A 27,024-nucleotide genomic window follows, 5' to 3' on the forward strand; every position below is an offset into this window, starting at 1 on the left:
GGGTAATTTTGGCCTGCCTGCCCATTTCAGCCCGACCTAAACTATTGACTACTCACTACTCACTGGGACAATTAACGCACGACTGGAGGGGGAGCTGTATCCCATCGGCCCGACGCATATTCTGGGTTTATATATAGATATAGATATAGAAGTATACGTGTGTGGATTCGGTAATCATGTATACCTCGGACGCATTGAGCCATGTTACTTGTATGCACAGACAGTACTGACCTATGGAAGAGGAGACTCGATTTGAGAGGGATTCCTGGTCCTCACTATAAACGCCAAAGTCAACAATAATAGTAAATAGTACTTGTAGGAATAGTGGTGATAATAGTGATAGTGATGATGACTATGATTGGCATGCTATCGGTGGTTCGGCGCCAAAACTGTGCGTTGAGCCGCATGCAGTAGCCAGGATAGTAATAGCTAATACAAATACATGCACGCCGGCATCTGGGTTGCAAAGGTCCTCCCCAAGTACAGTAGTACACAATGGGATTTGATGTCAGGAACGCCTTTCTATTTTTTGTTCCTCCCCCCACTCCCTAATCAAATACTCCGCCGATCCCACCGTCTGACTACGCTGCCTAGACACACCTTTAGCAGACCCTGCGCGGTGAGACCTTCTCGGCCCTCGCCACCGCCCTTGCCGTTCCAGGGTACCGTGTCAACCATGTCGCGGATGTGGTATTCGCCGCTTAGCGCATCGTCCAGTTCGCGGAGCATGTCCCGAGCTTCAGGTTCGCGGCCGACCTGGAAGAACTGAATGCCAACCTGCCAAGGCTCAGCGGACAGGGCGTCGAGTTTGCGAGCGGCATTAACGATCACGCTCTCGACGTCGTCCGAGGGCACGCCGTCGGTGATGACAATGATATTGAGTGGTTTCACCACTGGCACCGTGGTCCCGTTGCGCGCGAGGCGGGCCTGGCGGTCGAGCGAATCGGCTAGTTCTGAGAGATACGGTTTGAGGATCGTGTTGAGGCGCGTACCCGTGGGCGTGCCCCCAAACGGTCGCACATTTTGGAAGAGGTTCTGCACCGCCGCAGTGGTGGTGATGTTTGTGTACCCACCTGGACTGCCCGCGGGGGTGTGCGGGTTGCGATGGTTCAGGAAGTAGACATCGATGCCGTCCGGATCGTGTGCCGTACAGATGGGCGCGATGGCAGCGAGTGCAGCAGCCGTCTCTCGCCACGAGCGGCCAGCCATGGAGCCAGAGTCGTCGATCAGGAAGATGGTGTCAAAGGAGCGTAGGAAGGCGTAGGGCGAGTCATTCTCGACTTGAGCGGGATTGTGCAGGTCATTAGTGGGATAGGGGGGGCCGACGGTGTCGCTGTTGTTGTTGTTGTTGTTGCTCTTGGGGATTGAGGAATTAGGGGAATAAGGTGGAGGTGGCTCGGGTGCTTGTGGTGGTTGTGGACGACGCGTGGGAGTCGTGATAGCAAAGGGGTTGTTGGGATCCTGATTGTTTCTTGCCCAGGCCATGGTGAATTGAGATGGTTGAGATGGTTGAGACGGTTGGTCAGATGGCGAGGGGGGTGGTGGTTGTCTTGAAAACATGGTCGATGAGGAGTTGTTCTTGAACGACTTTCTGGAACTGAAGCGGCGAAAAATATTGTCCATCTTGTGGAGAGAGTTGGGAAAAGAGTCGTGAGAGAGAAGGATGGGGGCATCCATAGTAGAGAGGTCACTTTGTCTTGTGCTCATGTGAGGAGGCAGTGACACTGACACAGTTACGCGTTTGGAAAGCCACGTGGAACTAATAGTCAGTAGTGAGATTCACGCCTCAGGAATCAAACTGATCCGATATTTAACTCTTGTGTGTCTCTTACTTTTCCCTCCATCGTTCTTTCCTTTATACTTCCTTTGTCCTTTTCCTTACATCTCTGGCAGACAGAGAGATTCTGCCCTGGCAGATCTCGACGGGGGCTGAGGGAGGGGGACGAGCGGCTCATGATACAAAGATTGATTACACCATTGCCTGAAGTCCACATTGAGACATGCTTGTTACACAGCCTGACGAGCACAGGTGCAACCAATGACAAGGCAGCCTGAGGCATCGATAATGCCCTGACCTTAAGACCAAGAAGGCGAATCGCTAGGCTGTGCGCAGTCATCGATCCACCCCAATCCCGCTAGTCGACCAGTGTTGCGAGCAATGCCACGCCACGACCTAATTCCGCCATCAGCCTTGTCCAACCGGAGAATTTCCCCTCGCAGTAACACCTCACCGAAGCTCGTCCTCCTCGGCACATCGGTATCTGTTAGAAGAACCGTCACGTGCTTCTAGAAAGAACATACCTGTACGAGGTGAAAGGACAAGGCACAAAAAGGGTTGCCCCTACAGGCAGCCAGCCACGCACGGCTACTGAGCAAAGGACAAAAATGATGAGTTTTCCTTGGACACCATCTACACGGTCTACACCATCTAGGGGACTGTCGTACACAAGAGGTGGGTGGGGAGTATATAGACCGCACGTCCCCGTTTCGAGCTAGGCTAGGTATTGTGTCCCCCCCCCTTTTTTTTCTTTTGAAGATCCCCCATTGTATGGAGGAGCAGGACTGTGGAGTGGCGGTTCGGGGTTTGATGAAACTCTGCTCTATCCGAGCTCCATACTTTTGGTCTTCGCTTGAAGCAAGGCAGACTCTGTTCTCAAACTTCCTCATCATTCGACCATCATGAGGCCTGAGCAGGGGAACGTTGTCAGAAGAGCATGCTTGCTGTAGCAGACAGTGGTCCGACCGTTTCTGCATGCTGCTCCTCCCGGGGCATTGCCTCCGAACCAACATGTCTACAATACCCACCTGAGAACACAAACACGCATACGCAGGGTAGAAAAGATACCTACAGACAACACAGCACAGCACCACCTGATGTGCAGATTACAGCTCTGTTGGAACTAGATACTCCAAGAGTCGTCCGTCTTTCGCTCCGCCTATCTGAAATACCCCTCCCAATCCAACCCACCGCGATATCCAAAAGCCACCAACGCCATGCAAGGGTTCTGTACCGAGTACCATTTGGGGACATTTACACATTCTGTTCATTCGTTCCAATTTATGTTCATATAGTTTTGCCCACGCCATGTTCAGGTGGGTGGGCATGTTTCTTCTCGTTTCAAGTCGTGGCGCCGTTTCATTCACCGGTTTGGTTCGGTTCGGTTCGGTTTGGTTTGGTCATTCGCGGACCACCATGCAAGAAAAACACTCAGCACAGAAAAGCAAAATCCTCGTTCCACGCTTTGCCTACTTTGTATGCAAACATCCAACGCCATGATCAATGCTGCAAGTCGCGCACAGCCAGTCAATCCGTTTGTTACCCAACGCCCCGCTTCGTATGTATGGCACCGCGGAACCGAGTGGTTTGCAAACAAAACTCCGAGGAGAAAACGGGCAGCAAACCCAACTTTCAATGCCGCTTGTATTTCTGTGACTCTTCGTTAGTATTGGCCCACAAACGAAACTAGGACTGGATGTGTACAACTCACCTCATCGATCCTCCTCAAATTCTGCTTGTCTAGCATATTGCCTGCGCCCATCAATGTCTGCCCAACGGCTTTCGTGGCTCCAATCGCCGGCCGCAGGATGATGGTCGGGCTCTGTTTGAGTATCGCCCTTGCCGCGCCTTTGGCTGAGGAACTGGCCATAACCTCTCCAGGAACTGCCACGATAGCGTCTCGCGCGATCAATAGATCCCGTTCCAGGCTGGCATATGCCGTCCGCAATCCCTGCTTGATGCCGATCGGCTGGTCGGCATACAGAGAGATTTGCTTTCGCATCTCATCGTCCTCGTCCGTTTCTCCCTGTAGTTCGCGAGTCACAAGCAGATCTTCTGTATTCTGAAGAATCTGCTGTGTGCCAATCGCCATCTTCGCTCCGAGATTGACCAACTCTGTCGCTGTCGTCTTTGCAAACGCCAATGCTCCTTTCTGGATGCTTCGAACAAGTCTTCCGTCCTTCCGATACTCACGAATGGGGACTGCGATGAGGTCTCTCACCCCACTGGTAACGTCCACGAGAGGTCGGACGGGCGCCAGACCGGCCAGAACTCCAGGCAGTTGGTTTCGTCTGACGTCTGGGGTCCAGATGTTGTTCAACATGATACCTAGTCGATCGAATCCGGACACCCCGTACAGGATAACCCTCCGCAGGACCATGTCTGCACGGTCGAGGACGAAGAAATTCATGAACTCGGTGGTCCGTCCTGATCGAAGCCCTGCATAATCTACCTTCTTCGGCTTGTAGTCAAGTTTGAGCTGCACGGCGTTCACTTCCACACGCTGCAAGAACGGTGGGCTGGAGGAACCACTCGACGCCGGTGCACTGTCATCCCGGAACTCGAAGAATCGGGTCAAGAAATCCAACGCATCCTGATCGACATGCAATCTCAGTGGAAGAACGCTGACTTTGAGCACTATTTCCGAGGCCGATAGTTCTGCTACCGGTTTCACGTTGAGAACTTCGATGTGAACCATGCTGGCACCGTGCTCACGCTCACCAGCATCTTGCATGTAGGTTGCGAACTTCTTCCAAGTCGACGTAGGCACATGGTCAAACACCTCGATCTTTCTGATGCGGACGTCGATCGAACTTTGAACCTCGCCGCTTCCTGGAGGAAATGCAAGGAAATCGGCCGAGACACCTTCCAGTTCAAAGGTCATCTTGTGATGCTTGCTGCGGTTGAGTCGGAGCTTCTTTTGCCTAGGGACCGTGCCTGACGTGCGTCGAGATGTAGTTGCTGTGACCGTTGTTCCGGTGGCGTAGCTCCCTGTCTCGCTGACCAAGTCGTCGATGTCGTGGTTGATGGCGTTCGCCAAATCTCGGGGATCTTTGTTCGCCGGGATGCCAATGTAGATCGAATTGAACAAGAAGTCCCCGATCACAGACTCGTCATCGTCTTCCACACCAGGTGTTCGGCTGCTGCTGCGCGGGCGTCTCGCCATAGCTTTGTTCTCAATCTCCTTTACCGCATGCGATATGGTATCCCTCGTGGCTTGCCAGTCGTATCCATCAAACAGGTTCCAAATGACGTGGACATCCCTGACGCGAAGCTTCAATGGTGACCGCTCGATTATCGCGTCGCTTGCTAGACCATAGGTGTTGTGGACCGAATTCCAGCGATGAGCCGTGCCGCCAACTGAAGACTTCGGAATAAAATGATCTGCTCTAAAATCCAGGAGACTGTGCATCATCACGCTCTCGCCCGCATCGCCGATGTCAGAACCGGTAGCATCAACTGGGGCGATGTGCACACTTTCGGACATGACAGAGCGACCCAGATCTGACTCCACATGGCTCGCGGTCAGCTCGTCGTCAGCATCATCGCCGTCCCCATACATGCCAGTCATGAACTCGTTTTCGTCTTCGTCCTCGTCGTATCCAACCTCGGGCTTCGAAGAGGTGCCTATAGCGGATACACTGCTCGAAGCTTGGAGGCCGAGCAGCGGTCCAGGCTCTGAGACAAAAGCATTACCAGTAAATGACGCCAACATATCCTGTATTGGGACAACCTCAGTCCGATATTGAGCAACCTTCGAAGGTGGTGACGGTGGCGCAAGGCCGCTCAGAATCTGTATCATAGTCTGGGTGGAGTCTGCGCAAGTCTCGATGAACAGGAGATTGTTCCGGAACTCTACATCCAACCGCGTCTCTGAAGTTAGTTTGTCTTCAACCACTTTGATGTTGGCAGATGCAGCGGATATCGACCCTACAGGAACGAATCCTGCCTTCGTAAGTTGTTGGACCTGGTCGTTTTCTTCGAAATACAGCTTGTGGTCGACATTTCCCGATTCCAGCCCAACGGTCGAGGCATCATTAATGATGAGGAGAGAGGCTTTCTTGATGTCCAAATTGTCTGTCGAGCCCCTCTTCTGATTCTCATGGCGTATTACAGCATCTGTCAACACGAAAAGACCTTTGGCTAAGCCCTTGTCAGGATTAAGTGCGATCGCCGAATCTCGGAAGGCTATGGACAGTCTGACTTTCCGTGCTAGGCTGCCCGTATCTCCTGCATTCGACAGGGACGGGCTCGAGGGTTGTGAAGATGAACTCTGCTTGTCGGTGTGTGTATAGTCGACCTTGAGGCGTTCGAAAAGCGAGGTGAGCGCAAGAAGTGTTGGGACCTTGTACTCGATACAAGTATTTGAGAGCTTCATTCGAACAGTCGGTTCCATCTCGTCTGCGATGAATCGACACATAAACATAGGAGGGCCCATGACAGTTTTGCTCTGAGACAATACATCGCCAATCAGCACATCTTCGTCACTTCTCGACACTGACCAGGCTGCAATCTGAGCGGCAGCAAGTGAGGGCACATTGATGTGAGCTCCCTCCATAAGCTCGGCCTGTAATCGGACGACCCCAAACTTCTCATCAACATCGAAGCGGAAATCAAGCTTTTTCAACAGTGCGAAGGTGAGGATTCCTGGTCGATCATCTTCAGGCAGGTACTTGGTGACTGAGGAAAGTTTCGATATCTCATCGGTGAGCTTTGTGAGAAGAGGCACCCACCGCAACCCGGTGGCACCAGCTTGAAGATCTCCGACGGTCAGACGTAGAACGCCGCCTTTCCGACGCTGCCTCAACAAGGTATCAACCATTATATCATCATCTTCCTCGTACCTATCGCTGGAAGGGGTGATAAGAGAGAGAAGTCGGTCAAGGTCATCATCGTCTGGGGAATTCGAATAATGTACTTCGATATTGCGGATTTTGGCGTAGATGTCTCCACGAGCCCGAGAACCAGCGAGCAGTGGGCCTTCGACCGCGGCGCCATCTATCACCACCTTTACGTTGTTGTCTCGATAAACTGTTTTGATAGCTGAAGACTTGATCTGCATTGACGATTCGGACCCGATCAAGTCTAGAACAGCACCTGAGACTCGAACATCGACCTTTGGCAAAGTCGAAGAGGAATCACTGTCTGCCCTAGGTCGTCTTTGAGGGTCATTGAACCTAACAGTCCGTAGTTTCGAAGGTTCTGGAGCCGGCGCAGGAGTTGCCCCCTTCACGGTGTGTGTTGATATGAATGAGTTTCCCAAGTCCAACAAGGAGCTCAAGCCACCGCTTCTGCTGAGCACATCGTCAATGACCAACAAGTCGAGGACAATGTAGACGGGTTTAATTTGGACCTCGTATCGGTTTCCCGACACGTTAACCACGACATCGTGAGGTCTCAGCATCGAGCTGGTGGCTATCGAGTCGCGAATATTGATAGAGTCAACAAACGTCAAAACCTCCCTGGCGCCATGGTGCATGGCAATTTTAGATATCGACAGTCGCTGATTACGCTCTGTTGACGAGTCTTCCGTGTAGCTTATGGAAGTAATTGACACCTTCAGCAGAGCTTCCTGGCTAGAGAGAATTGATTCAATTGCCTGAACCCCAACTTTACTGGGTGGCATTCTCGGGACCGATTCACAGAAATTGAGGTTTATAGTCTTCAAACTGACGTCGGGGACGATAGCCATTCCAGGGGATGGCGTGGATGCTTTCGATTTCTGTGGGATCATCGTCGGGATTGCATCGTTGATGGTTTGCGAGGCTCTTACGAGCACTCGACACAGCACAATATCAAGGTCTACTGAAACCTCCCCGATTTCGATGCTCAGTTTGTCTGTTGGGAGTTTCGCGGTTCGGCTTTGATCCGTGCTCCGCAGAGATTGAAGTCGGGATTCGTTGAGGAACGTGCTTGGGGAACTTCTGCCACCCATCTGCATCTGGCGTATCTGGGAAGCATGACTTGCACGCCGTGGAGAGGTGGACCGATCAGCTTCTGACAGGGGTTCATCATGATGTGGCTGGGGGATTTTGAGGTTTACAGCGTTCACGTGTAGAATTCGAGTGCGAAAGCATGATGCCAGGCTGTTATCCAGGACGCTTTCCCCACTCGATGCCTCGGTTTCGTTGACAGAACGTGATGGTCCACGAGTCGTTGTCCTGGATATATCACTAAGTGGCTCCTCTTGGTCATTGTCTTCAACGTCTCCAGTGTCGTTGTCCTGGTCTGGTTGAGGCTCTGGCATAGGCCGTGACCAATCAAGCCCACCCGGCATATTGAGTGGTCCACTCATCGCGCTCATATACATACTCTCAGCCTCGTCATGTGTGAATGTCCTAGATTCTGCCAGGTCTTCTGACTGGGCGTCCGAGATTCCAAACTGTTCGTCGCTGTCTCGGCCCACGGACTGTTGGACTTCTTCGGCATGAGCTCTATTATCGATTGACTCGGTCTCGGCCGTTGAAGTGGGTTGAACTGGGATCGTTCTGGATCGCCTTCCGAAGATGGTGGAGTCTGACAGCGCTGCATCTTCGAGTCCAAAACCAAGTCCAGAATTACTCAATGACGCAGGAGAGAACTTTGGCAGATCGGAGTGCTGACTGAGGCTAGTGGTGCTTGATCGAGCGAAATCACTGTTGTCACTGCGTGCACTAGCATGGTGTGACAGTGGAGGGTGTAATTTGGCTAGCTTCGGCGAACTGAGGCCAGAGAACTCTGAGAATGTCTCGGACTCGGACAAAACAAACAGCTGGACTTCGTCGATGGATATTGATCGTCTCGTATCTGGCTGAGGCTCTAGGTTTTCTGGCTTGTCGATGGCGTCAACGGCAATGTGTCCAACCGAGAGCATGAACTTGGTATTCTCTGCCGGGCCAGTACTCCCAGTCGAGAGGTCCGTTTCCAAGACGACATTAACGTCCTTGATGTTGACGGACAACCGGTCTGCCACACCTTTGAGAAAATTGGCGACAAAGGTAGGTAACGAAAGCCCTCCAGGCATGCCGAGCCCAACATCTTCGCTGGAAGCCGAAGATATCACCGACTCTTGCATGTGCATCTGAGACTGTGACTCGAGTGCAGCTTGTAGTTCATCTCTTTCTCCGGGCGATTCGGCCTCGAGGAATGACGCCGCTAGATCCTCTGACGTGGGCAGCACTTGGGACAACTCCAGTGGCCCTCCTGCTTCTCCATATCTGCCACCAGGGTCATGGACGGGTGGCGAATTTGACCTAGGTAGGTTTGTACGGTCTGTCCTGCTGGGAGCAAATCCGGCTTTTGAACGAGATTTCCCTGCCGCTGTGACAGCTGTGGTATTGTCTGGTCGAACCGCCACGATTATCTCCACCCCTTCCACTTCAATTTCGATACCACTGATATGAAGGTCCGCTGGGAGGGTGAGACGCAATAGCTTGGCGGAGGCATGGGTCAGGGTGAACGATGTAGGCAGTTGGAGGATGTCGATGATTCTCTTGACTTTGATTCCGACATTCTTCAATTCGACGACGGTCCGCTGGCCCCATTTCAGCCCCAAATTGTCGAGGTCGAATTCGTCCGAGTCGATGAAGTCAAGACGGAGAAGGGCGTATCGAAGCAGTCGCTTCTGAAAGTAAGAAGGAAGAAAGTACGACATGGTCGAGGGTCCGATGAGCCCTTCCCGGCTCTTTGGGTACGGATGGCTATGCGGGCAACGTAGTCATCGTGGTTCGGTTAGGAAGGACGAGAAATGGTACGAACGTCGGGCCACGGAGGAATGAAGTCCAGGTGTTTGACAAGGACATGGACGTCAACATGAGGGACGAGGATTGATCAGAGATCAGCACAAAGAAGGTGAAGTTGAGGAGCGACGGGCAGACGCTTTCTCTCGGCGTGGGACCCGCGTCTGTCTGCTCCAATCAGACGGAAATAGACGTCTTTTGCGTCGTCTAGGTGCAGAAAACCATATCAGCAGTCCTCCATAGAGGCCGTGGAGGAAACGTGTCGTCTGCTCGGTCAAACGCAGACACGCTTTGGAACGAGGTGTATGGGAGTCGGAGAAAACAGGCAGATCTCGACGCACTCCCCTACCGACAAGCCACCCAGGGTTTGCTGCTCCACCCCATGATAAGTGCCAGCGGGATGATGCAGCTAACAGCCAACGAGGGGCAATCTTGGTGCCCCCAAATGCTTAAGCAGCTCCCGTTGGGCACGGTGAGCTAGTGGATCTGGGCCCTCAGTGGGCGCAGTGGGGGGCGGCGTCCACTACTCTTCTGTGGTCACACGAGGCAGCCTTTGAGTGCTCAAACACCCCATGACAATGTGCAGAGGAGAACGAACGGGCGATGAACCACTCCCAACACCGCCGACAACAAACCATGCAGGGGGTCGGCCCGGCCATATTTAAGAGCCCCGAGCGTCGCAGCCTGATGCGCCTTATTGCTCAGCCTCACCACCGGCCAAAGTGTGCATGAAACAAGCAGCCAGATCAAAGAACCAGAGAAAGCAGAGACAACATTGTGTTCATATCTGTCTGTCAAAGTGAGCAAATCCCGCTAAAGAACCCTGTCATTGTTGTCGTTGAAGACCATCTGGACCATCTGTCTGTGTCTGAGATACGGCACGGTTAACGTGTTGCCTCTGACGACCACAGCAGCACCACCACCACCACCGCCGCCAGCATGCCGGCCGCAGTCAATCTACTCTTCGTCGTCTTCGTCGTCCTCATCTTCCTCGTCCTCCTCATCTTCCTCGGACTCATCTTCGTCTTCATCCTCTCCATCCTCTTCCTCGGCCTCTAGCGGATATTCCATCAAAATCCACTGACACCACTTCTCAAACTCGCTCCTCCATTCTCGCAGTAACTTTGCCTTGACGCCTTTACCCAAATAACCCTCGGTGATGTCTTTGGTCCACTCGCCCGGTTTTTGGTCTTCAATGGCGCACCATTTGAGGGAGTTCTCGGCCATGGTTGCTAGGCCTTCCAACCCGAGATTCTCAAATGCCATGTAGGCCTGCCAGAAGTCATGACTCAAGCCGTTCTTTCCGTGGCCCAAGATTGCAGGGTCGTCGTTGTTCAATGACACAGCCACCCCTCGTGAAAGCAGTGCCGGGAGAGAGTGCGAAAGGATGGAGCTCGAGAGTCGCAAGATTTCATTCGAGATTGGGCAGCTCTCGATCAGAATCTTCTTCTCCTTGACCATGTCAATCAGCAGGGGATGCTTGTATAACGAATACCCATGTCCAATGCGTCTGGTCCCCAACAGAAGTGCATCGAATAGGTTATTGTCCGTACTGTCACCGTCACCAAGGCATTCGCCTGCGTGAAAGAAGAAAGGCAAATCCACCCCGGCCTCGGCGCACTTCTTCTTGAACCAGAATATCAGCGGCGTGAGATCCTTCAGTGTCCTTCCCTGGTCTTCTTGAGCCACGAAATCAAAGCCGCAAATCATGTGAGGAAACTTCTTCTTCATGCGTATGCACTCCCTCATGGAATCGGCCACTGTTCGGTTGTCCGATTTACGGATGACGGTCCATATCAAACGTGCTCCTTTGAACGTCTTTCCGGCAGGCGATCGTTTGAACTTCTCAATCTCCTCGCCCAGAACGGTGAAGAAATCGTCGAATTTGCCAATTTGACCCGTGGTCTGTCCTTGCTTTCGGAATTCAAACTTGAAAGCGATTCTGAGATCAACGTAGATAATGCCATCATTTGCCAACTGGCCGAGAAGGCGCTGAATGGCGCGGCGGAAGATGGGTTCGTATGTAAACATCCAGGTAATGACCATGAATGTACTCTGAAACTTTTTCCAGATGGCATCCAAACCATGGTGGTGGCACAAGGACTCCTCGTTGGTAATGGTGCACCTGCTAATTAGCCATTTCTTAAAGGTTTGGTCATCGTCCGGGAATGTCCTCTGTGCTTCTCTGATCGTTACAGGGGTGTTGGGTGTGTATGCCGCAGTCCAAATACTACCCGTACTCTTCTGCTTCTTGACAACTTCGTCGGGATAGTACCTGAATTGTAGTAAACCCGAAGTTCGTTTGCCCTTGTCACTCAGGCCTTCGGGTGCAACCATGCAGAATCCCTTCTCTGCCAGAGCCTGGTCAACCAGCCAGTCAATGTCGATCATGGCGTCCAGATGAGCATGCAGCAGTGCTCCCTTTGGCATCTTCTCGACAATTTTCCACAAGTCGGTCGTCTCCATGCGATCACGAGCCAGGGTGAACATCATACCTGGGTACAGGTTGCCACCGTTCTTATCAGCGAGACTATCCTCAAACTCGGAGGTCCAGACAGTCTGCAACTCTCGGCGGCGAATGGAGGCCATGATCTTGGCTGCCTGTTTGGCCATGGGAGACATGTTTTGTTTGAAAGCCCGATCATGGCGTTGCTTCTTCTCCTGTTCGATCAGAGCCTGACGCCCCGCCATGTACTTTTGGATGAACGGGTCTTCGACTTGGGGAATGCCTTGTTCCATTTCCCATTCAAGTTGAGAGTCATCAGACTCATCGCCTGATAATTCTTCTCGCGGTGCCATGACGAAAGAGTGTCTTTGACTTTTATGGTCACAATTCTACTTTGGACCAGGTCGTTTAGACACTTGCCCGCAGTGCACACCATCGTGGTAAAGACTCGTGTGATTAAATCATCGGTGGATTGTAGGTTCGGCAAAATATTAATCCGAAGCCTTGGCACGGTTCTCCGCATGGCCCTGTTTCTGACGCTCTACTCCGTCCTTACTATATACATCGTACCGACTCCAATAACACAATGTCGAAGAAGAGTATCTCAGGAACGATGCCTATACTTAGGTCTCCAGACACAAAGAGTATATGTCGTTGTTATCATAATTGTTTTACCACTGAAACCGAAAACTGCATATTCGCGGTTGCTAAGCTCGAGAATATCAGAGTCAAGATGCTGTCAAATGCAGCGTCGAACTTGTCGCCATTCGCAAACAGCTAGCAATTTGGCCTTAATGATCATTCTGGATTTGCTGAAATGTGGATCTAACTTGCTAGGAAGAACCTGAACAGCAAAGGCAATATGCGGTGATAGAACCAACATCTTATCTCGCGGTGATCATAGTGGAGGACAAAGTAAGTGACCACGAAGACAGTTCCTTGTACCGGCTCAGCACGCCAGAATCCAACGGTTGAGGGGCTAACATGAACCCCCGATTTCCTGGGCGTAGAGGAACGCCTCGGGCACACAGGTTTGCCGTGGGGTCGTAGAGTTCTGGATGCCTCTGGAAGAATTGCGGATCCAGTAGGAAGTTGCCAACGCCTTTATGCATCCCTATCAGCTTGAATGCTTTTAGGGCGAGTGCTTTCGATCCAAAGAGCACACTTGCATCGGGCGCGGGCAAAGAAGTCGCACCACTATTCGCCTCTTCTTCCTCGTCAAACTCGTCGATGGTCTCTGGGGAATTCTCAAAACTCGGCTGGAGGAAATTTGCTGTATCCGAACTTGACGTGGCTTCAGGCGCAATTGACCGGACTAGATCCCAGACCCCGACATAGCCTCGAGTGGGAGGTATGAATGCGATAAGTTTCGAAAGGTCGGCTTCCATGACGTATGAATTGCCGATATCACATATCAGCTCATCCAGATGGGGATTGGCCGAATGGTATATGATTAGCTTGTCACGTACCGAGGGAAAAGGGATCCAGTCGATTATTGATGGGTGATGCGCTGTCATCTGAAGTTTGGTCGGACGAAGAGAAGAGTCAATGACCGCGTACATCTCTGGCGTTGGGTTGAGGCGCCACGCCATAAGGCTGGCAACCGCGCTATGCGCTCGGGTGTATGAGTGCCAGGCGGCCATGGTCGGCCACGACAGACATATGAATGAGGACAGCATGAAGCAAACCAAGCTCGGAAGACTATAAGCCTGGTTAGTGAAGCTCCCTGGATCAAAGGACCAATCTCGCACGTACTCCTCGGATGAAACATTTTGTACTTCCCTTCGAAGACTTAACGATCTCCACTTCTGCCGCAAGAAGTATTCAAGAGTAGCAATATGGTCCGACCACGCGGAGTTGGTCCGATGTAGCTGCCCATGAGGACCTCGTACCAGGATCGGACCGTGTTTCTCCGCAGCAGAATATGTATCTGGTCCCATCTGTGGGAAAGTGAAAGATAGTCTTTGCTGGAGGATTGGGTCGGCCATCATGGTATCCCACATGGTTGGATTGTTCGTCTCTATCATCGTCACGTCGTTAATGGGATTTGGAAAGTCAACGAAGTCCAGTGAGGCGAATACATCAGGATCGTGGCTTATTGCTGCTTGCAGAGCATCCTTGAAGTCGTCGGGGATTTCGTCGAAGCCTGTCTCCAAATCTGGCCAGCTTGTCGCATTCGCCGAGGTGTCTGGTTGTTGACAAGTGGCGTCAAAAGTCAGATCAGGGATCATAATGCCTCCTGTATCGATTGAATCTGTCATCGGCGCGCGCACAGTGGCTTCTCTCAGGCTTGGTGAGGATGCATCTGAGGTCGACGAAGGCGCCGTGGTTGGACGAGGAGCTTCATCTTCTCCACCTTCGTTGGCGCGGGACTCCTTCTTCTTGTCCTTGGGGATCTTTTGCAGAATGGATCAGTTCTGGTTGAGATCCAAATAGTAGGCAGGTCATCAAGACTTACTACCATGTCAAGCGCCTCCGCAGTAGCCTCTGACAGGGCCCTGATGGTGACCTGGAGGCTTTCGAGTTTTTTATGGCACTCAAAGAGCCTGTTAGCGAGGAATGCGTTCCGCTCTTCGAGCTCGGCGATTCTTGCGGTCTCGGACGATGGCCTAGATTCCAATCTGTCCTCCAACTCCTTGATCCGCATAGCTTGCCGGGCGCGGAAGGCCTTCTGTGACAGGCGATTCCGAAGTTTCCTGTCCTCATTGCTCATACGGGCAGAACGGCCGTGGCGACCGCCCTTGGTTGCGTCAGTGTCGTCCTTCATGCCGTTGGGTTGACCGTCAATTTTCAGTCAAGCTGGTGATGACATATGGAAGTCTGAGTAAGTGCGAAGTGAGGAAGTAGTGCTAGGATGAAGGGGAGTTATTGACGTTAGCTGTACGACTAGTCGCAGGGGTTTCTAGAGTGTTCCCACAGGAAGAGAAGTACAAGGGGCGTTCCGAACGAGCATTCCTTGGAAAAGATGGAAAGGCCAACCCCAGATTTGCCTGACCCCGCGACTGGTGTAGATCGGACGAGCTTCTCCAGAGGTCTTCGGTTCCTTGTCTTCTCGGAGCCACACAAAGACTGGGGAAATTGGTCAAGTTGCTGCAGTCTCGTGGGTGCCAGAGAACCGCGGATACCCAGAAAGGTCAGCTTGATCAACGAGGAGGTCGGTATAACCGAGGGTAGCTTTCTTCTTACCTGTAATATTCTGACCAAGGCTTGTGGGGTACTCCAGGTTGAGAGCCTGTGGGGCGAGGCGGGCAAAATCTAGAGGCGTAGGTTGGGTCGAGTCAGAAGAATTTGATTCAACCAAGACCATTGACGTCTGCGGGGTGGATCGGTAGACCGTGTCTCAATCCGCAGATGCGAAGTCTCTTGTTGGTTCTGTCTCGATGACTGCGCAAAACATTACTCAGGGGCTCCTGCGTGCCGTTTGGGGTTGCAACTGATCCTAGATATAGCAAGACAATATGGAGGGTGGTTTTCGAGGATATGGAGACCAGCAACCATTTCCACCATCAAGCAACAGAGAACTAGGTGAAGATGAATGTCTCGCGTCCAGCGGAATCGGTCAGCCACCCAAATGGCGTGACAAATGGCTCTAGTACTGTAGCCTCGAACGGCATCGCCAACGGAACGGCCAGTGTTCCCACGCCAGGCCTGAGATATGGCATGTTCAGTAACTGGAGGCCTCATTCGAAGAAGAAGGATGACCGCGTGGAAGCATTGGAAGTGATTAAGAATGGCTTGTCCAAGATGACCAGAGTCAAGGCTGTTCTCGGATTGGATATCGGACTGGATAGCGGCCCGATTTACATTGACACACGGGAGGAGCCTCGCATACTGCAGACATTTGACGGAGAACCCGACTGCCGGGTGAAAATAAAACCTCGCTATATCATTGCTTTTGCTCAGGGCCAGCTGGAGCCGCGATATGCTCTATTTAAGGACGGTTTCTTCGACGAGTCGACATTGCCCAAGGGAGACATCAAAGTTGCAGTCAAATTCGCTGACGCCTTGTGCCCTGTGGATCCAGTACATCCTGTATCGCCCAGCCCTGGGGCCAGGTTACCGACTCCAACGGAAGACATTGACCAGGTCAGGCGAGATCTGAAAGAATTTGGCTATGGCTTGGTGAAGAATGCTTTGACCCAGGACCAAGTCCAGCTTTTGGCAGAAGCCATTCGTCAACAGGGACGCGGTGAGGTAGAAGCTGGTGTTGCAGCGAAGGATGGAGGCCCAAACGCGCCCAACCAAAGGATCTGGACATTGATCAACAAAGGACAAGAATTCCTCGATCTGCTAGAACATCCTTTGATTGACGAGGTTATACCAGAAAACTTGGGTGAACACTTTCTGGTCCACAGCTACAGCGCAAACATTGCACGCCCTGGGAATACACCGATGATGTTGCATACGGATCAGGTCGGCATTCAACCGCCTGTTCGGAACGTGTACTTTGGCATCAACATCATGTGGTTTCTGACGGATGTCACGGCAGAGAATGGTGGAACGCGTGTATTTCCCGGCAGTCACCTTGGTGCCGTTGCTCCAGATGGTGAGTCAATCTTTTGCAGGCCTTAGTATTATATCCTAAAGACAACGACGAAGGCTACCCTGATTGTTATGGGGTTATACTTTCTAAGGGTGGTGCTGACGTTGTTTGCGCTCTAGATCCTTTTAATATCGACGGGACAGTGGCAGCAGAAGGGCCAGCAGGTACAGCACTTGTCTTCGAAAGTCGACTCTGGCACGCCACGGGTCCCAACAGAATGACAAGTGGAGAGAGGCCAGTGATTCTCATGTTCTTCATGCGGTCCTATATCCGGCAACAAGAGAACAACTTCCTGTCCATCAGACCCGAAGTCGAGGCCAACTTGTCTGACCGTGCCCGGAGGATGTTGGGGTGGTGTACAGATGGGGCATTCGGTGGCATTGAGGGCGAGGTTCGCGAAGGAAACTTCGTCAAGAAGCTGGCCAACCCGGTTGGGCCTTTCAGGGACTCGCATAGATATACGCCGTTCCGGATGGATATGAGAGCGAAAGGGGTCATCGCTTCCCGCACTGCCGAGCTAAGTGGGAATAGAGAGGTGTAGGGATCAAATTCCGAACAATAATATGGAGGCACATATTTGAAATGTTGATATGGCTAGTGAGTTAGTGGTTAGTCCATCGTCCAGTCGCCAAAGCTCGGGTGCGCAAGGCTGAAACATCGGCGCACTTTCCTCAATAGCATTGGAGTTGTGCTCCAGCCCCTCCGAAATCGCAGTGCGAAATAGAATCAATCGAAAACACACTATTCGACGCTCTTTTCATCCCCTTTGGCAGCCCATAAAACCACTTATTCAGGTCCTCTGACTTACCTCGAACCCTCTCATACCTCCTCCCGGCTGGGTTGGGGCGCTGGCGCCACGATGTCCGCCTCACTTCCGGGCAATAGAGATCTTCCAGCATCTCAATATGACCTCTCAACATACTGGGGCCGTGTCATGCAGTCGGCACAGATAGCAGATCCGAGGTGAGGACAGAGCAGGCGTCACACTTTGAAGTGTCGACTTTGAAATTTCCGGGGCTGGCGGTCGGTTGTGCCGTCAAATGGTGCTGAAGGTACAGCGCAACAGACCGCAGCATATACACCGCCGTCCTTTACTGAACTATTGGTCCTGACCGTTTACTTGTTTCACAGAACACTATTCGTTTCGTCCTCGGGCCTTGAACAGGCAAAGCGACTGGTTACATCCTACAAGACTGGGGAGGCGAAGGTCATGACGCCGGAGATATGGCAGGCTAAAAAGATTGTGGATTCAACACTACATCCAGGTTCGACTATATCTCATGCCCATAGACGGGGAGAGTGTCTAACGCTGAAAAGATACCGGAGAACCAGTTTTCCTCCCTTTCCGCATGTCCTGTTTCGTGATCTCGAATCTGGTCGTCACCGCTGGTATGCTCACACCCAACCTGAGTAACACCGGTACTATCGCTTGGCAAGTCATAAATCAGTCGCTCAATGTCGCCATCAACTCATCCAACGCAAACAAATCATCACCGCTTAGTACATCCACTTTGGTAAAATCCTACGTGCTGGCAGTCTCTGCCTCATGCTCTGTCGCTGTTGGGTTAAACTCTCTTGTTCCACGGTTGAAACGCCTCTCCCCAAACACCAGACTTGTCCTCGGTCGTCTAGTGCCCTTTGCAGCTGTCGCGAGCGCAGGCGTGTTGAACGTCTTTCTCATGCGCTCCGAAGAAATCCGCCGCGGGATCGACATTTTCCCTGTGCAATCCGAGCAAGAAAAAGCCGAACGCGAGAAGACAGGCAAAGAAGTCGCATCATTGGGCAAATCTCGCAAAGCTGCCATTCTCGCCGTGGGCGAAACAGCAATCTCTCGCGTCCTCAATGCGACTCCAATCATGGTCATTCCTCCCCTCATCTTGGTCCGACTCCAGCAAACACAATGGCTAAAGTCGCGGCCCAGGATGGTTCTCCCCGTGAACCTAGGCTTGATCCTGACCACTAGTATCTTTGCCCTGCCCTTGGCGTTGGCGGCGTTCCCGCAACGACAGGCTGTCAGCGCGAGGAGCTTGGAGGAAGAATTCTGGGACCGGGGCGGTGAAGGAGGCCTGGTGGAGTTCAACCGCGGGATATGATTGTTGAAATACGAGGCTGAGATGTCAGATCGGGTTGGCCCTTATCTGGAGACACGTCGCTGGCAAGTGCACACGTTAATACTCGAGGGGAGAGCACGCCAGAGGCACAGAGGACTCTTGAGTGCCACGTACATATGCAAATGCAAATACAAACAGACATGCGGAAAGATGTTCTAGTTCTCACATTCGGCAGGGACACATGGTTATCCGATCGTGTGTTTTTGTTTTCATCTTCCCTGCTGCTCTACGAGGTACACATCTGCTTTAAACTGTGCCCGGATTCCTCGAACGGTCGCGACGGCACGTTGTAGGGATCGCTTCACATGTATCAATCCGTCAACCCGGGTATCTAAGATACGTAAACCTCCCTGACCTAGCCTATCTAATCTGGTCGGAAGAACGCTCGCCTCCATGCGTGGGAACTGGCCCGAGGTGAATTAATTATTTCATTTCATTAAATTAAATTACCCAGGCGGGTTGGGCTCCGTAGATCCGTCCTGTGTTTGTTTTATTCACTCACAGGAGCTGTCCGTGCCCTTGTCCTTGTCCTTGCCCTGGCTGTCTGTCTGTATGCCAACCAGTCTTCGACGAAAATCGCTGTAGCACGTCCGCGTTTGCCGGGTTGGTCTGGTAGATTTGACAGAAGGCCGGTTGACTGGATGGAGTCGGCGGCATAGTTTCGAAGACTCTGGCGTTGTCTGGGTGAGTGAGTGACCTGATTGTATTTGCCTTCAAACAGAGGCCGCTCGATGCCCTTTCCATTCGACATGTCCGTCTTCGTCGGTCGAGTGTTGAAACCATCTTCGCAGGGTCAATGCAGAGTTGTATCAAGTTCGATGATCGATCGACTCAAATTCCCCAGCCTTCTTTGTCTTTGTCTGGTTCAGCTTCCTTCGTGGCTTCTTCCTCCTCCCCAGTGGGCCCCTTCTTAACCACTTCTGCCCAGCTCTGTCCTTCTCTGTTGGGCGCTCCCTCGCCTTCATCCTTGCTATCACCGCCACTGTCGACGTTTTCGTCTCTTACGGCCTGACTCTCATCTATGATTCTGTCCTCTTCCTTCTTCTCTGCCTTGGCTTCTTCGCCCTCACCCGTCTCTGTTCCCGTCGTCTCTTCGGACCGTGTCTGGTTCTGATCCGTGCTGGGACCAGTCTCCTCTTCGGCGACGGTGCCATTTCCGTTTGGGGACTTCGACTCTGATTGCGCCTCTTCTGTTGCAGTGTCTTTTGCTGACTCGGAGACATCCTCGATTTTCTGTTTGACAGATTCAACCTGGCTTTCGGCGGTTCCTGAACCCACTTCCGAGTTGTCTCTCTCTTTGTCATCTATCGTTTGCCCTGTCTCTGTGTCTTCGTTGACACCTTCTTGGGACTGGGACTTTGCGTCAACTAAGCGTTCTTTCAATTGGCCCGCTTTTTCAGCAGCATAATCAACAGCAGCTCCGGCCTGTTCTTTCAGATCCCCCACCTTTTCTGTGGCATAGTTGACCACGGGTTGAGCCTGCTCTTTACCATTTTGGACCGCAGATTTGACACCCTCCATAGTCTTCTCAACAGTTTCAGCGGTAGAGTCTATCACAGCTTGCGCCTTTGCTGAAACCTTCTCCTTCGTGTCCTCGTCTTCTGCCTTCGCAACGGCACTCTTGACCTTTTCGGCAGTATCGTGTAAGTTCTTCCTGACCACTTCCATATCACGCTGAAACTCCTGTTGCACCTTTTCTGAATTGGCGCTGGCGGTCTGCTTGACCTTCGCCGATTGTTCCGTGATTGTGCTCTTGGCCTGCTCTGCAGCTTCCTTTAATTCTCTCCTGATCTCATCGCCATCCACAAGGACAGTATCGTCTCCGATATCGTCGGTGATGCGATGCATGTCTTCAAAAGCTTCGCTCAGCCTTCGCGCCACACCCTTCGACGCATCTTGAAAGCTCTTTCGCGCAACTATTGCAGTTTCACTGGCTGATCGACTTCGCCTTCTCTCGACTTGCTTGAGGTAAGACGTGATAAAGAACTGCAAGAACAACCATGTCAAAGGCAAGAGATACATGCAATTCAGCAGGATTGCAAAAACTTGACCACTCGTGTCGAGGCAATGGACCCATTGGAGCTCATCCCTGTACCTTGTTTCTTCTCGCTTGATGACATCTTCAACAATGTGGACAGCATCGACTCCAAATGGTTTGCCTTCTTCGTTCAACACATTCTCCGCAAGACCTTCATAACCTGCCCCTCGCAAGAGTGCTTTCTTAAGCCAAGCCCCCATACCGGCGGAGCCTGTTGATATTGCCGCGGACACAGTTGAAGCGATCTCTGTTGGAGCTTCTGACACGACCTTCGAAACAGCTTCTCCCACATGATAGATGTAGGGAACGCTGACCGGTATCTGGTATGCGACAAAGAGGTGGAGGAATGCATATGTTGCGCCAACGACAAACTGGGTGATTTGTAGGGTTGTCAGGGTCTGTTTGAACCATTTGGGAACCTTGATTCCCACAACCGAGCAAAGGTAGAAAGTATACTGTACTCTTGTCAGCAGATGGTCAAATTAGGTCGACAGGCAGAATTACCATGACTGAGTGAATGCCGGAATTGACCAGCACAAACATCCATATTGGTGGAGACATGTACCTAATACCAGCCCACATGCATAGCATTGCTCCAGCATGGTGATAGGTTTGCAAGAGACTGCTCCTCTTGCCCTTTGCCAGGATAATCAGTGTGTCCACGACTTCGTAGAACTTGGAAAGGTAGAACAGCCAGCCATAGAACGCCAGCCCTTCATTCCAGATGCGGCCCACATCCGTGGTCTCGGGACCAAGTCCATCAGCAGCCAGGTGCAATGCGCGGTTCGCCAAGTGCCATGCGCTGGTGGTTGCATTGTATGTCGCGGCACTTCCAGCTCCCCTCGGTCCGTGCATTTTGCAAAGTGCGTCCACAGTTCCAGCGACTTTCCACTCTTCGTTCCATTCCGGCAGAGATAGACGTAAGGCATTGACCATCCCCACGCAAGTCCATGCTGAGTATACAGCCAGGAAAATGTTGTGGACAATGACAAGGAATTTGAAGATGTATGTCCTACTGAATGCCCATGGCTTGTACTTGCGATTCGCATTGACTGAATTTAGGAAAGACACTAACGACATATACACCAGCGCGACTGTGATGGGCACCTGTGGTGACAGGAGGACATTGTACAGGTCCGTGGGGATCGTGAACGGGTGCGCAAGGGTCGGGTCGTTTGCTGGAGGAGGTACGGTCGTAGGCTCTGGTGACGGAGGGAATTTGTAGAAGCTGATCGGGAGGGTAGTGACCTTGACTTGCGGCGAAGTCTTGCTCAGGCTTAGCCAGTCAATAATGTCTGAAACCGACATAGTGGGTGAGCGACAACAAAATTGTGGTCGCGTGAGGAGATGCTCCAAGTCAACTTGCGACGAGAGGGAGAGCGGAGAGCGAAGAGCGCAGAGGTGAGGGAACAAGGGACAACTAAGGAGTGGTCATGAGCTAGACAAGAGGCATAATGAAAAGGAACAAGGTGCGCGACAAGTGACTCGCAAACCTAATGACAGTTTTAAGATGGAGGGTGGTGTGTTTTGCAGTGAATAGAACCTGGTGAACTGATGTGTGTATGTGTGTGCCTGACAGCAGTGCAGCTCTTAGACGAGTACGAGGTACCTGGTACGTCAAAGCTTTTTCTGTCCAGCCACATCAACGTCATGCCCGGTGCCAACCACCAAGAGCTGTCACTATCTCGTAAGGTGTGATCAACGCCCACCAGCCCCAGAGTAGCAGGTCAGGTATCCTAGTGGCTAGGTAGGAACGAGTAGGCACATACGTAGCCCACGAGGACAAAGGCCTTGCATCATCCGAGGTCTATAGGCGCTACTGGGTTTTTGGGGGTGGCGGCTAGTGAGGCCGGAAACTGCCGTTCGGGAAATACATCCGCAACTGCAAACGTCACCAAGAAAATAAAGTAGTATGAGTAGTTACTTGGTATTTGGTAGGGAAGGCACGGAGGACTCGGGACTCCATGTCTATCGCCATGTGTGCATTCCGGTTATGTACAAGGTATACATAACTTACCCTGGACCAAATATCACCGTCTACAAATGCAATCCATTGAACTTGCCAATAGGCTCTCGGGAACTAACATGCAGGCCATGGAATCCAAATCCAATCACACCATCGACATGGGCACGCCCGACCTCTGTCATCGTCTTCGCATCGAGCACAAGGAGATAACTCTTTCCCGCGGTCCCATCGAGAACCACCGACAATAGCACTCCGCCGTCTTCATCCCCAGATTGGGGGTCTGGCACGAATATCGGCTCCCCGGGGCTTTGACCATGTACACTCCACCTCGTTGTCGCATGTGTTTCGGCGTCATACTTGATAAGACCGTCGACGAAGGTAGATTTCCCGGTGTCACTTATTCCGTACATGTAACGATGCTTCTTTGTCACCATTCTGGGGTTAATGGTGGGCAGCTCGAATGCGTTGACCTTCGTGCTCTCGTACTCCAGATGGGCCTTTAAATACCCGGGGTTTGGTGTCGATGGGATGACCGGTAGGCGATATCGTCGATAGCTTGGTCGCGAACTGGAGCTCAATGAATCCGTGTAGGCATGAGCCTGAGGTTGATCGCTCATGAGGTTGTCGAGATAGAAGTGGTTAATAACATCCATATTTTCATATGCGGCCAGGTCGCACACGATGTCAACAGCGCCTTGCTGGGATCGCGATGGCTCTTCATATGCATTGATCGTGTGGAAGGAGTAAAATGCATCGGTAACATATTTGGCAATGACACCTTCTCCGCCCTCTTCTGGCGGCCGCTTATCAACCACAAACCAGGTGGTCGGCCGCTTGCCATCCCACACCATGGCATCCAGAAGATTTCGATTCCATAGAATAGATGCGCCACCCGCTCTGTAGAACGAGTTCCAGACACACAATATCACGTAGTCCTTGCTCAGAAAGAGCGAATGAAGATATGCCGGAGCGTAGTGAAACGTTGCCAAAATGGAAGTCTTCCCCGTGGATGCGGAAGTGCGCCATACGCGATACGTCCCAGTTCGACCAAAGTCGAGATTATAGTTGAAGACATCTCCTGTGGCAGGGTCTGACTTCGCATGTGCACCACTCCCAGCGCCCTTGAGGTCAGGATGAAGAACGCTCTGGTGAGCAATGCCCAGGGGCTCGAGAGTCTCCGGTTCAAGGAATTGCAAAATGTTGGCATCGGTTTTATTGCACAGAGTCATACCGCGGCTGGGTTCTTGCGGACCCTTTGCTCGATGGCCATCTCTTGTAAAGCCAGGGAGATTGACTGACATGGTTACTGCAGCGTTGACTTCGTTCGGCTTCGGGGGAGGCGCCGATGGCTGAAATACAGCCTGGACTTTCTGAAATAAGGATTTGCAGGGATCGTACTTTGCGGCAAATGTGAAGCCATCTAGCTTTCCGGTCTGTTTAATCTTTTCAATCAGGCCATCGCTGACCAAGCGAGAATTGTAAGTGATTCGCACTTGCGAATCCACCTGGGGCGCGTGTATCTGGAAACGATGAATCTGCGAGAAGTTGTCGAACCAGTGGTTGGTTTTGAACTCAGTGTCCTTCGATGTGCTGATCGTCCGTGGCCCCAGACCTGTACGAAACAGAGTGCCAGTGGCGTAGGCCGGTATGATACCTTGCACCCTCAGCTCAACAGCGGTCTTCTCTTCATAGTTTGCATCGAACTGCAGGCGGGACAAATTAGAATTGACCATGATTCAGATAAATGTGCTCACCCCCATGGCGTTTGGCCAGTCACGATAGTGCGAAATGGTCGCCGTCTTTGCCTCGTGGGTTCCCATTTTCGTCCTTGGAAGTCTAAGCGCAATAAGAACTTGACTGACCGTCTCTGAATGACACAGTGGGCTAGCCCTCAAGAAAGCCTGGTTACATGAGCCGATATTCTTGCCGGCAATCATGGCACATACCTGGCATAGGTCTGGTGGGATGGTTTCTGTGTCTTTCGCTTTATAGATCTCGATCCTATACCGCCGCCTTGGTGTAGCGGATTGAGTCTCTCCGTTCCGACGTGTTAAGGCCGCAAGGATGTTGGTACCAGCAAGGCTTGCTGGCGACAACCCTCAAAATCTTCGAGTGACCAAAACTGGTATGATGCGCGAAGCTGCAGTTATGACAGCCTTGCTGGTAAGCTTACGGCCGAGAGTGGTTGTAACGTTACCAAATGCATAGCCCTTCCGCGAGCTGTGGAGGATGCAATGAACTGACCTCGGAGCGTTTGCGAACTCTTGTATTGTATGCAAGCCAGATGTAGTTGTGTGATGAAGCAAGTGAGTGAGGTGGGATCATCAACCTGCGATAGGTGGTCAAGCACGGTAACAATGTCAGGTCAGGCATTCACCTCTTCACACCCAGAAGTGATTCGTCTTCCTTCCAGAGACCAATAACACATGAGAAAAGAACCCAGACGACAGTGGGCGAACACTCCCTTAATCAGAGGGGCCTGACGAATCACAATAACCCAGAAGGGATTGTGCATTTTGAACATGATTGCAGAGTCGCCTTCAACAGATCAAGAGTTTCAGTCAAGCCACTAGAGTCTACCAGCTCACATTGTTGAAGTGGGGAATGAAGCATTCAAGATTCACGCCTACATTTCGTCAGAATAGGCGTCGACGGTCTGGGTCTTTGAGTTTGACATATTAGATCTGTCGCTGGTGTCTCCAAGGAGTTTGTAATGGAGCTGGCTCGCTTCGTCGAGAACCAACGTGTGTTACGCACGGGCCGCCAAGAAAGCTGGGCTCGCTTATTGGCGAGAACCTGCATTCAAACAACTGATTAATTGGTCCAACTATACAGGTCATCGTCTGTATGTTCCATCGTCCTTCCACTGCCGTACTAGTCTGCTGTAACGACAAGTACTGGGAAGGTGCCTACCCTGCTACCCAGGTTTCTGTACCTCGCACACGCAAACTAACAGCCCGGGTTTGGCGCCCCGCGGTCAGGCGTTGACACCAGTCTTCATCCCCTTCAAAACGCACTCGCTTGTGCCATGACAGATCCACAAGATCATGCCTTGATTCCGGAGGACGACTACGACGAAGAGGCTGATAGTGACTTTGAAGTCGATGGCTCCGGTCCTGAAGATCCTACCTCTTCATCTGACGATGAAGGCCGAGATGCCAGCGACGCACTCCAACGACCCCGAAAACGGCAGAAAATCGACCCGCAGCAAGGCCAACAAGTGCTGATCACAGAGCTCGATTCGGGAGATGAAGCCACTGTACACGAACATAAGAAGAGTCGAAGGAAAGGCAAGAGAGATCAAGATGGTGTCCTGGAGCAGAGCGGAGATGAAGCAGAAGGATGGCGAGCGCGTACCCGTGGTATGCGAACCAAGGAAAAGGAAGAAAGAAGAAGGAACAAACTCGCATCAAGCAAGGGGAGCACCATCGATGTGAACAAAATATGGGAGGAGATGAACCGACCAGGTCCACTTCTTCCTCCTCGCGCGGAAGGTAGCGTTGTTGACCAGATGACACCAACAAAACAAGATGGAAAGCCACCAGATGCCGGGTTCGTGAGTAAGGATACTGACAAAGAAAATGTGCCTATCGTCGACGGTGAAGAGACCATAACGATTAAGCGGATATACAGATTCGCAGGTGAGGTGCATGTTGAGGAGAAGAAGGTTCTCAAGTCGTCGGCAGAAGCCCGACTGTGGCTGTCTCAGCAAGAATCCTCAAAGGCTGCAAACCCCACAACTGATGGCAAAGTCGTGAATCGACCGTTGCGCAAAATCTCCCGCTTTGACCCTAATGTCAACAATCCAGACGCCTTCAAAGGCTCTTGGACATCCAGCACGGCGCAAGAAGTCCATCTCAAAGGTCCCAAGCTTAATGTCGTCGAGAAAAGTAAGATGGATTGGGCTGAACATGTTGATACGGAGGGCCTACAGGAGGAGCTGAAAACACATGCAAAGGCCAAAGACGGCTATCTGACAAGAATGGACTTCCTGCAGCAAGTTGCAGAGCGCCAGGAAGCCGAAGCCAAAGTGGCAAGGATCAAAGGTCGTTAAAGGGTTGCTACTGCACCTGCCTACGTATGGTATTGCTGGGCCTCAGAGTAGATTCCTCTCCCCAGACAAAGGTCATAACGCATACTACGACTTTCGTCGGTCCTGCTTTCTCTTTTGGCGCTGCTACTTATTAGTGGCTATGGGACACCCAAGACCGCGCCTCTTCAACCTCAATGCACACCGAGGATTTCGCATTATCCCACTTTCACTGCAGACTCGTGACCCACCGTCTCAAGCCGTGCTCGAACGTTTTGTTTCGTGCGGGACAGACTCGATCACTGTCAACTACCTGGTTTTGCTGAAAACACTTCCCTTTTGCTTCAACACCGCTTCTCATGGAGGGCCGTTCCACTTTTTCCGACCTCAGGATG

General features: G+C 51.9%; 9 protein-coding genes across 9 annotated transcripts; 3 read left to right on the forward strand and 6 right to left on the reverse strand.

The window, feature by feature from the left end:
* Positions 1-552: 552 nt before the first annotated feature.
* Positions 553-1,485, reverse strand: AYO20_00786 (hypothetical protein; the record flags this gene model as incomplete). Its single annotated transcript, XM_022639095.1, has 1 exon — positions 553-1,485. One exon carries the CDS (start codon positions 1,483-1,485, stop codon positions 553-555), a length of 933 nt encoding a protein of 310 aa, XP_022504886.1.
* A 1,924-nt stretch (positions 1,486-3,409) lies between these two features.
* AYO20_00787 (hypothetical protein) lies at positions 3,410-9,410 on the reverse strand (the record flags this gene model as incomplete). Its single annotated transcript, XM_022639096.1, has 2 exons — positions 3,410-3,427; positions 3,489-9,410. 2 exons carry the CDS (start codon positions 9,408-9,410, stop codon positions 3,410-3,412), a joined length of 5,940 nt encoding a protein of 1,979 aa, XP_022504887.1.
* A 1,042-nt stretch (positions 9,411-10,452) lies between these two features.
* Positions 10,453-12,294, reverse strand: AYO20_00788 (hypothetical protein; the record flags this gene model as incomplete). The annotated part of the gene is made up of 1 exon (XM_022639097.1): positions 10,453-12,294. The coding sequence occupies one exon, from the start codon at positions 12,292-12,294 to the stop codon at positions 10,453-10,455; it is 1,842 nt and encodes a 613-aa protein (XP_022504888.1).
* Positions 12,295-12,825: 531 nt separating this feature from the next.
* AYO20_00789 (hypothetical protein) lies at positions 12,826-14,708 on the reverse strand (the record flags this gene model as incomplete). Its single annotated transcript, XM_022639098.1, has 2 exons — positions 12,826-14,337; positions 14,400-14,708. The coding sequence occupies 2 exons, from the start codon at positions 14,706-14,708 to the stop codon at positions 12,826-12,828; spliced, it is 1,821 nt and encodes a 606-aa protein (XP_022504889.1).
* Positions 14,709-15,472: 764 nt separating this feature from the next.
* On the forward strand, positions 15,473-17,025 carry AYO20_00790 (hypothetical protein; the record flags this gene model as incomplete). The annotated part of the gene is made up of 2 exons (XM_022639099.1): positions 15,473-16,487; positions 16,604-17,025. 2 exons carry the CDS (start codon positions 15,473-15,475, stop codon positions 17,023-17,025), a joined length of 1,437 nt encoding a protein of 478 aa, XP_022504890.1.
* A 318-nt stretch (positions 17,026-17,343) lies between these two features.
* On the forward strand, positions 17,344-18,577 carry AYO20_00791 (hypothetical protein; the record flags this gene model as incomplete). The annotated part of the gene is made up of 3 exons (XM_022639100.1): positions 17,344-17,447; positions 17,616-17,749; positions 17,802-18,577. The coding sequence occupies 3 exons, from the start codon at positions 17,344-17,346 to the stop codon at positions 18,575-18,577; spliced, it is 1,014 nt and encodes a 337-aa protein (XP_022504891.1).
* Positions 18,578-19,426: 849 nt separating this feature from the next.
* On the reverse strand, positions 19,427-21,941 carry AYO20_00792 (hypothetical protein; the record flags this gene model as incomplete). Its single annotated transcript, XM_022639101.1, has 2 exons — positions 19,427-21,088; positions 21,138-21,941. The coding sequence occupies 2 exons, from the start codon at positions 21,939-21,941 to the stop codon at positions 19,427-19,429; spliced, it is 2,466 nt and encodes an 821-aa protein (XP_022504892.1).
* Positions 21,942-22,670: 729 nt separating this feature from the next.
* Positions 22,671-24,419, reverse strand: AYO20_00793 (hypothetical protein; the record flags this gene model as incomplete). The annotated part of the gene is made up of 2 exons (XM_022639102.1): positions 22,671-24,302; positions 24,354-24,419. 2 exons carry the CDS (start codon positions 24,417-24,419, stop codon positions 22,671-22,673), a joined length of 1,698 nt encoding a protein of 565 aa, XP_022504893.1.
* Positions 24,420-25,627: 1,208 nt separating this feature from the next.
* AYO20_00794 (hypothetical protein) lies at positions 25,628-26,653 on the forward strand (the record flags this gene model as incomplete). Its single annotated transcript, XM_022639103.1, has 1 exon — positions 25,628-26,653. One exon carries the CDS (start codon positions 25,628-25,630, stop codon positions 26,651-26,653), a length of 1,026 nt encoding a protein of 341 aa, XP_022504894.1.
* Positions 26,654-27,024: the final 371 nt, after the last annotated feature.

This window comes from Fonsecaea nubica, assembly GCF_001646965.1.
Source record: "Fonsecaea nubica strain CBS 269.64 chromosome Unknown Scaff3, whole genome shotgun sequence".
Taxonomy (NCBI): domain Eukaryota; kingdom Fungi; phylum Ascomycota; class Eurotiomycetes; order Chaetothyriales; family Herpotrichiellaceae; genus Fonsecaea; species Fonsecaea nubica.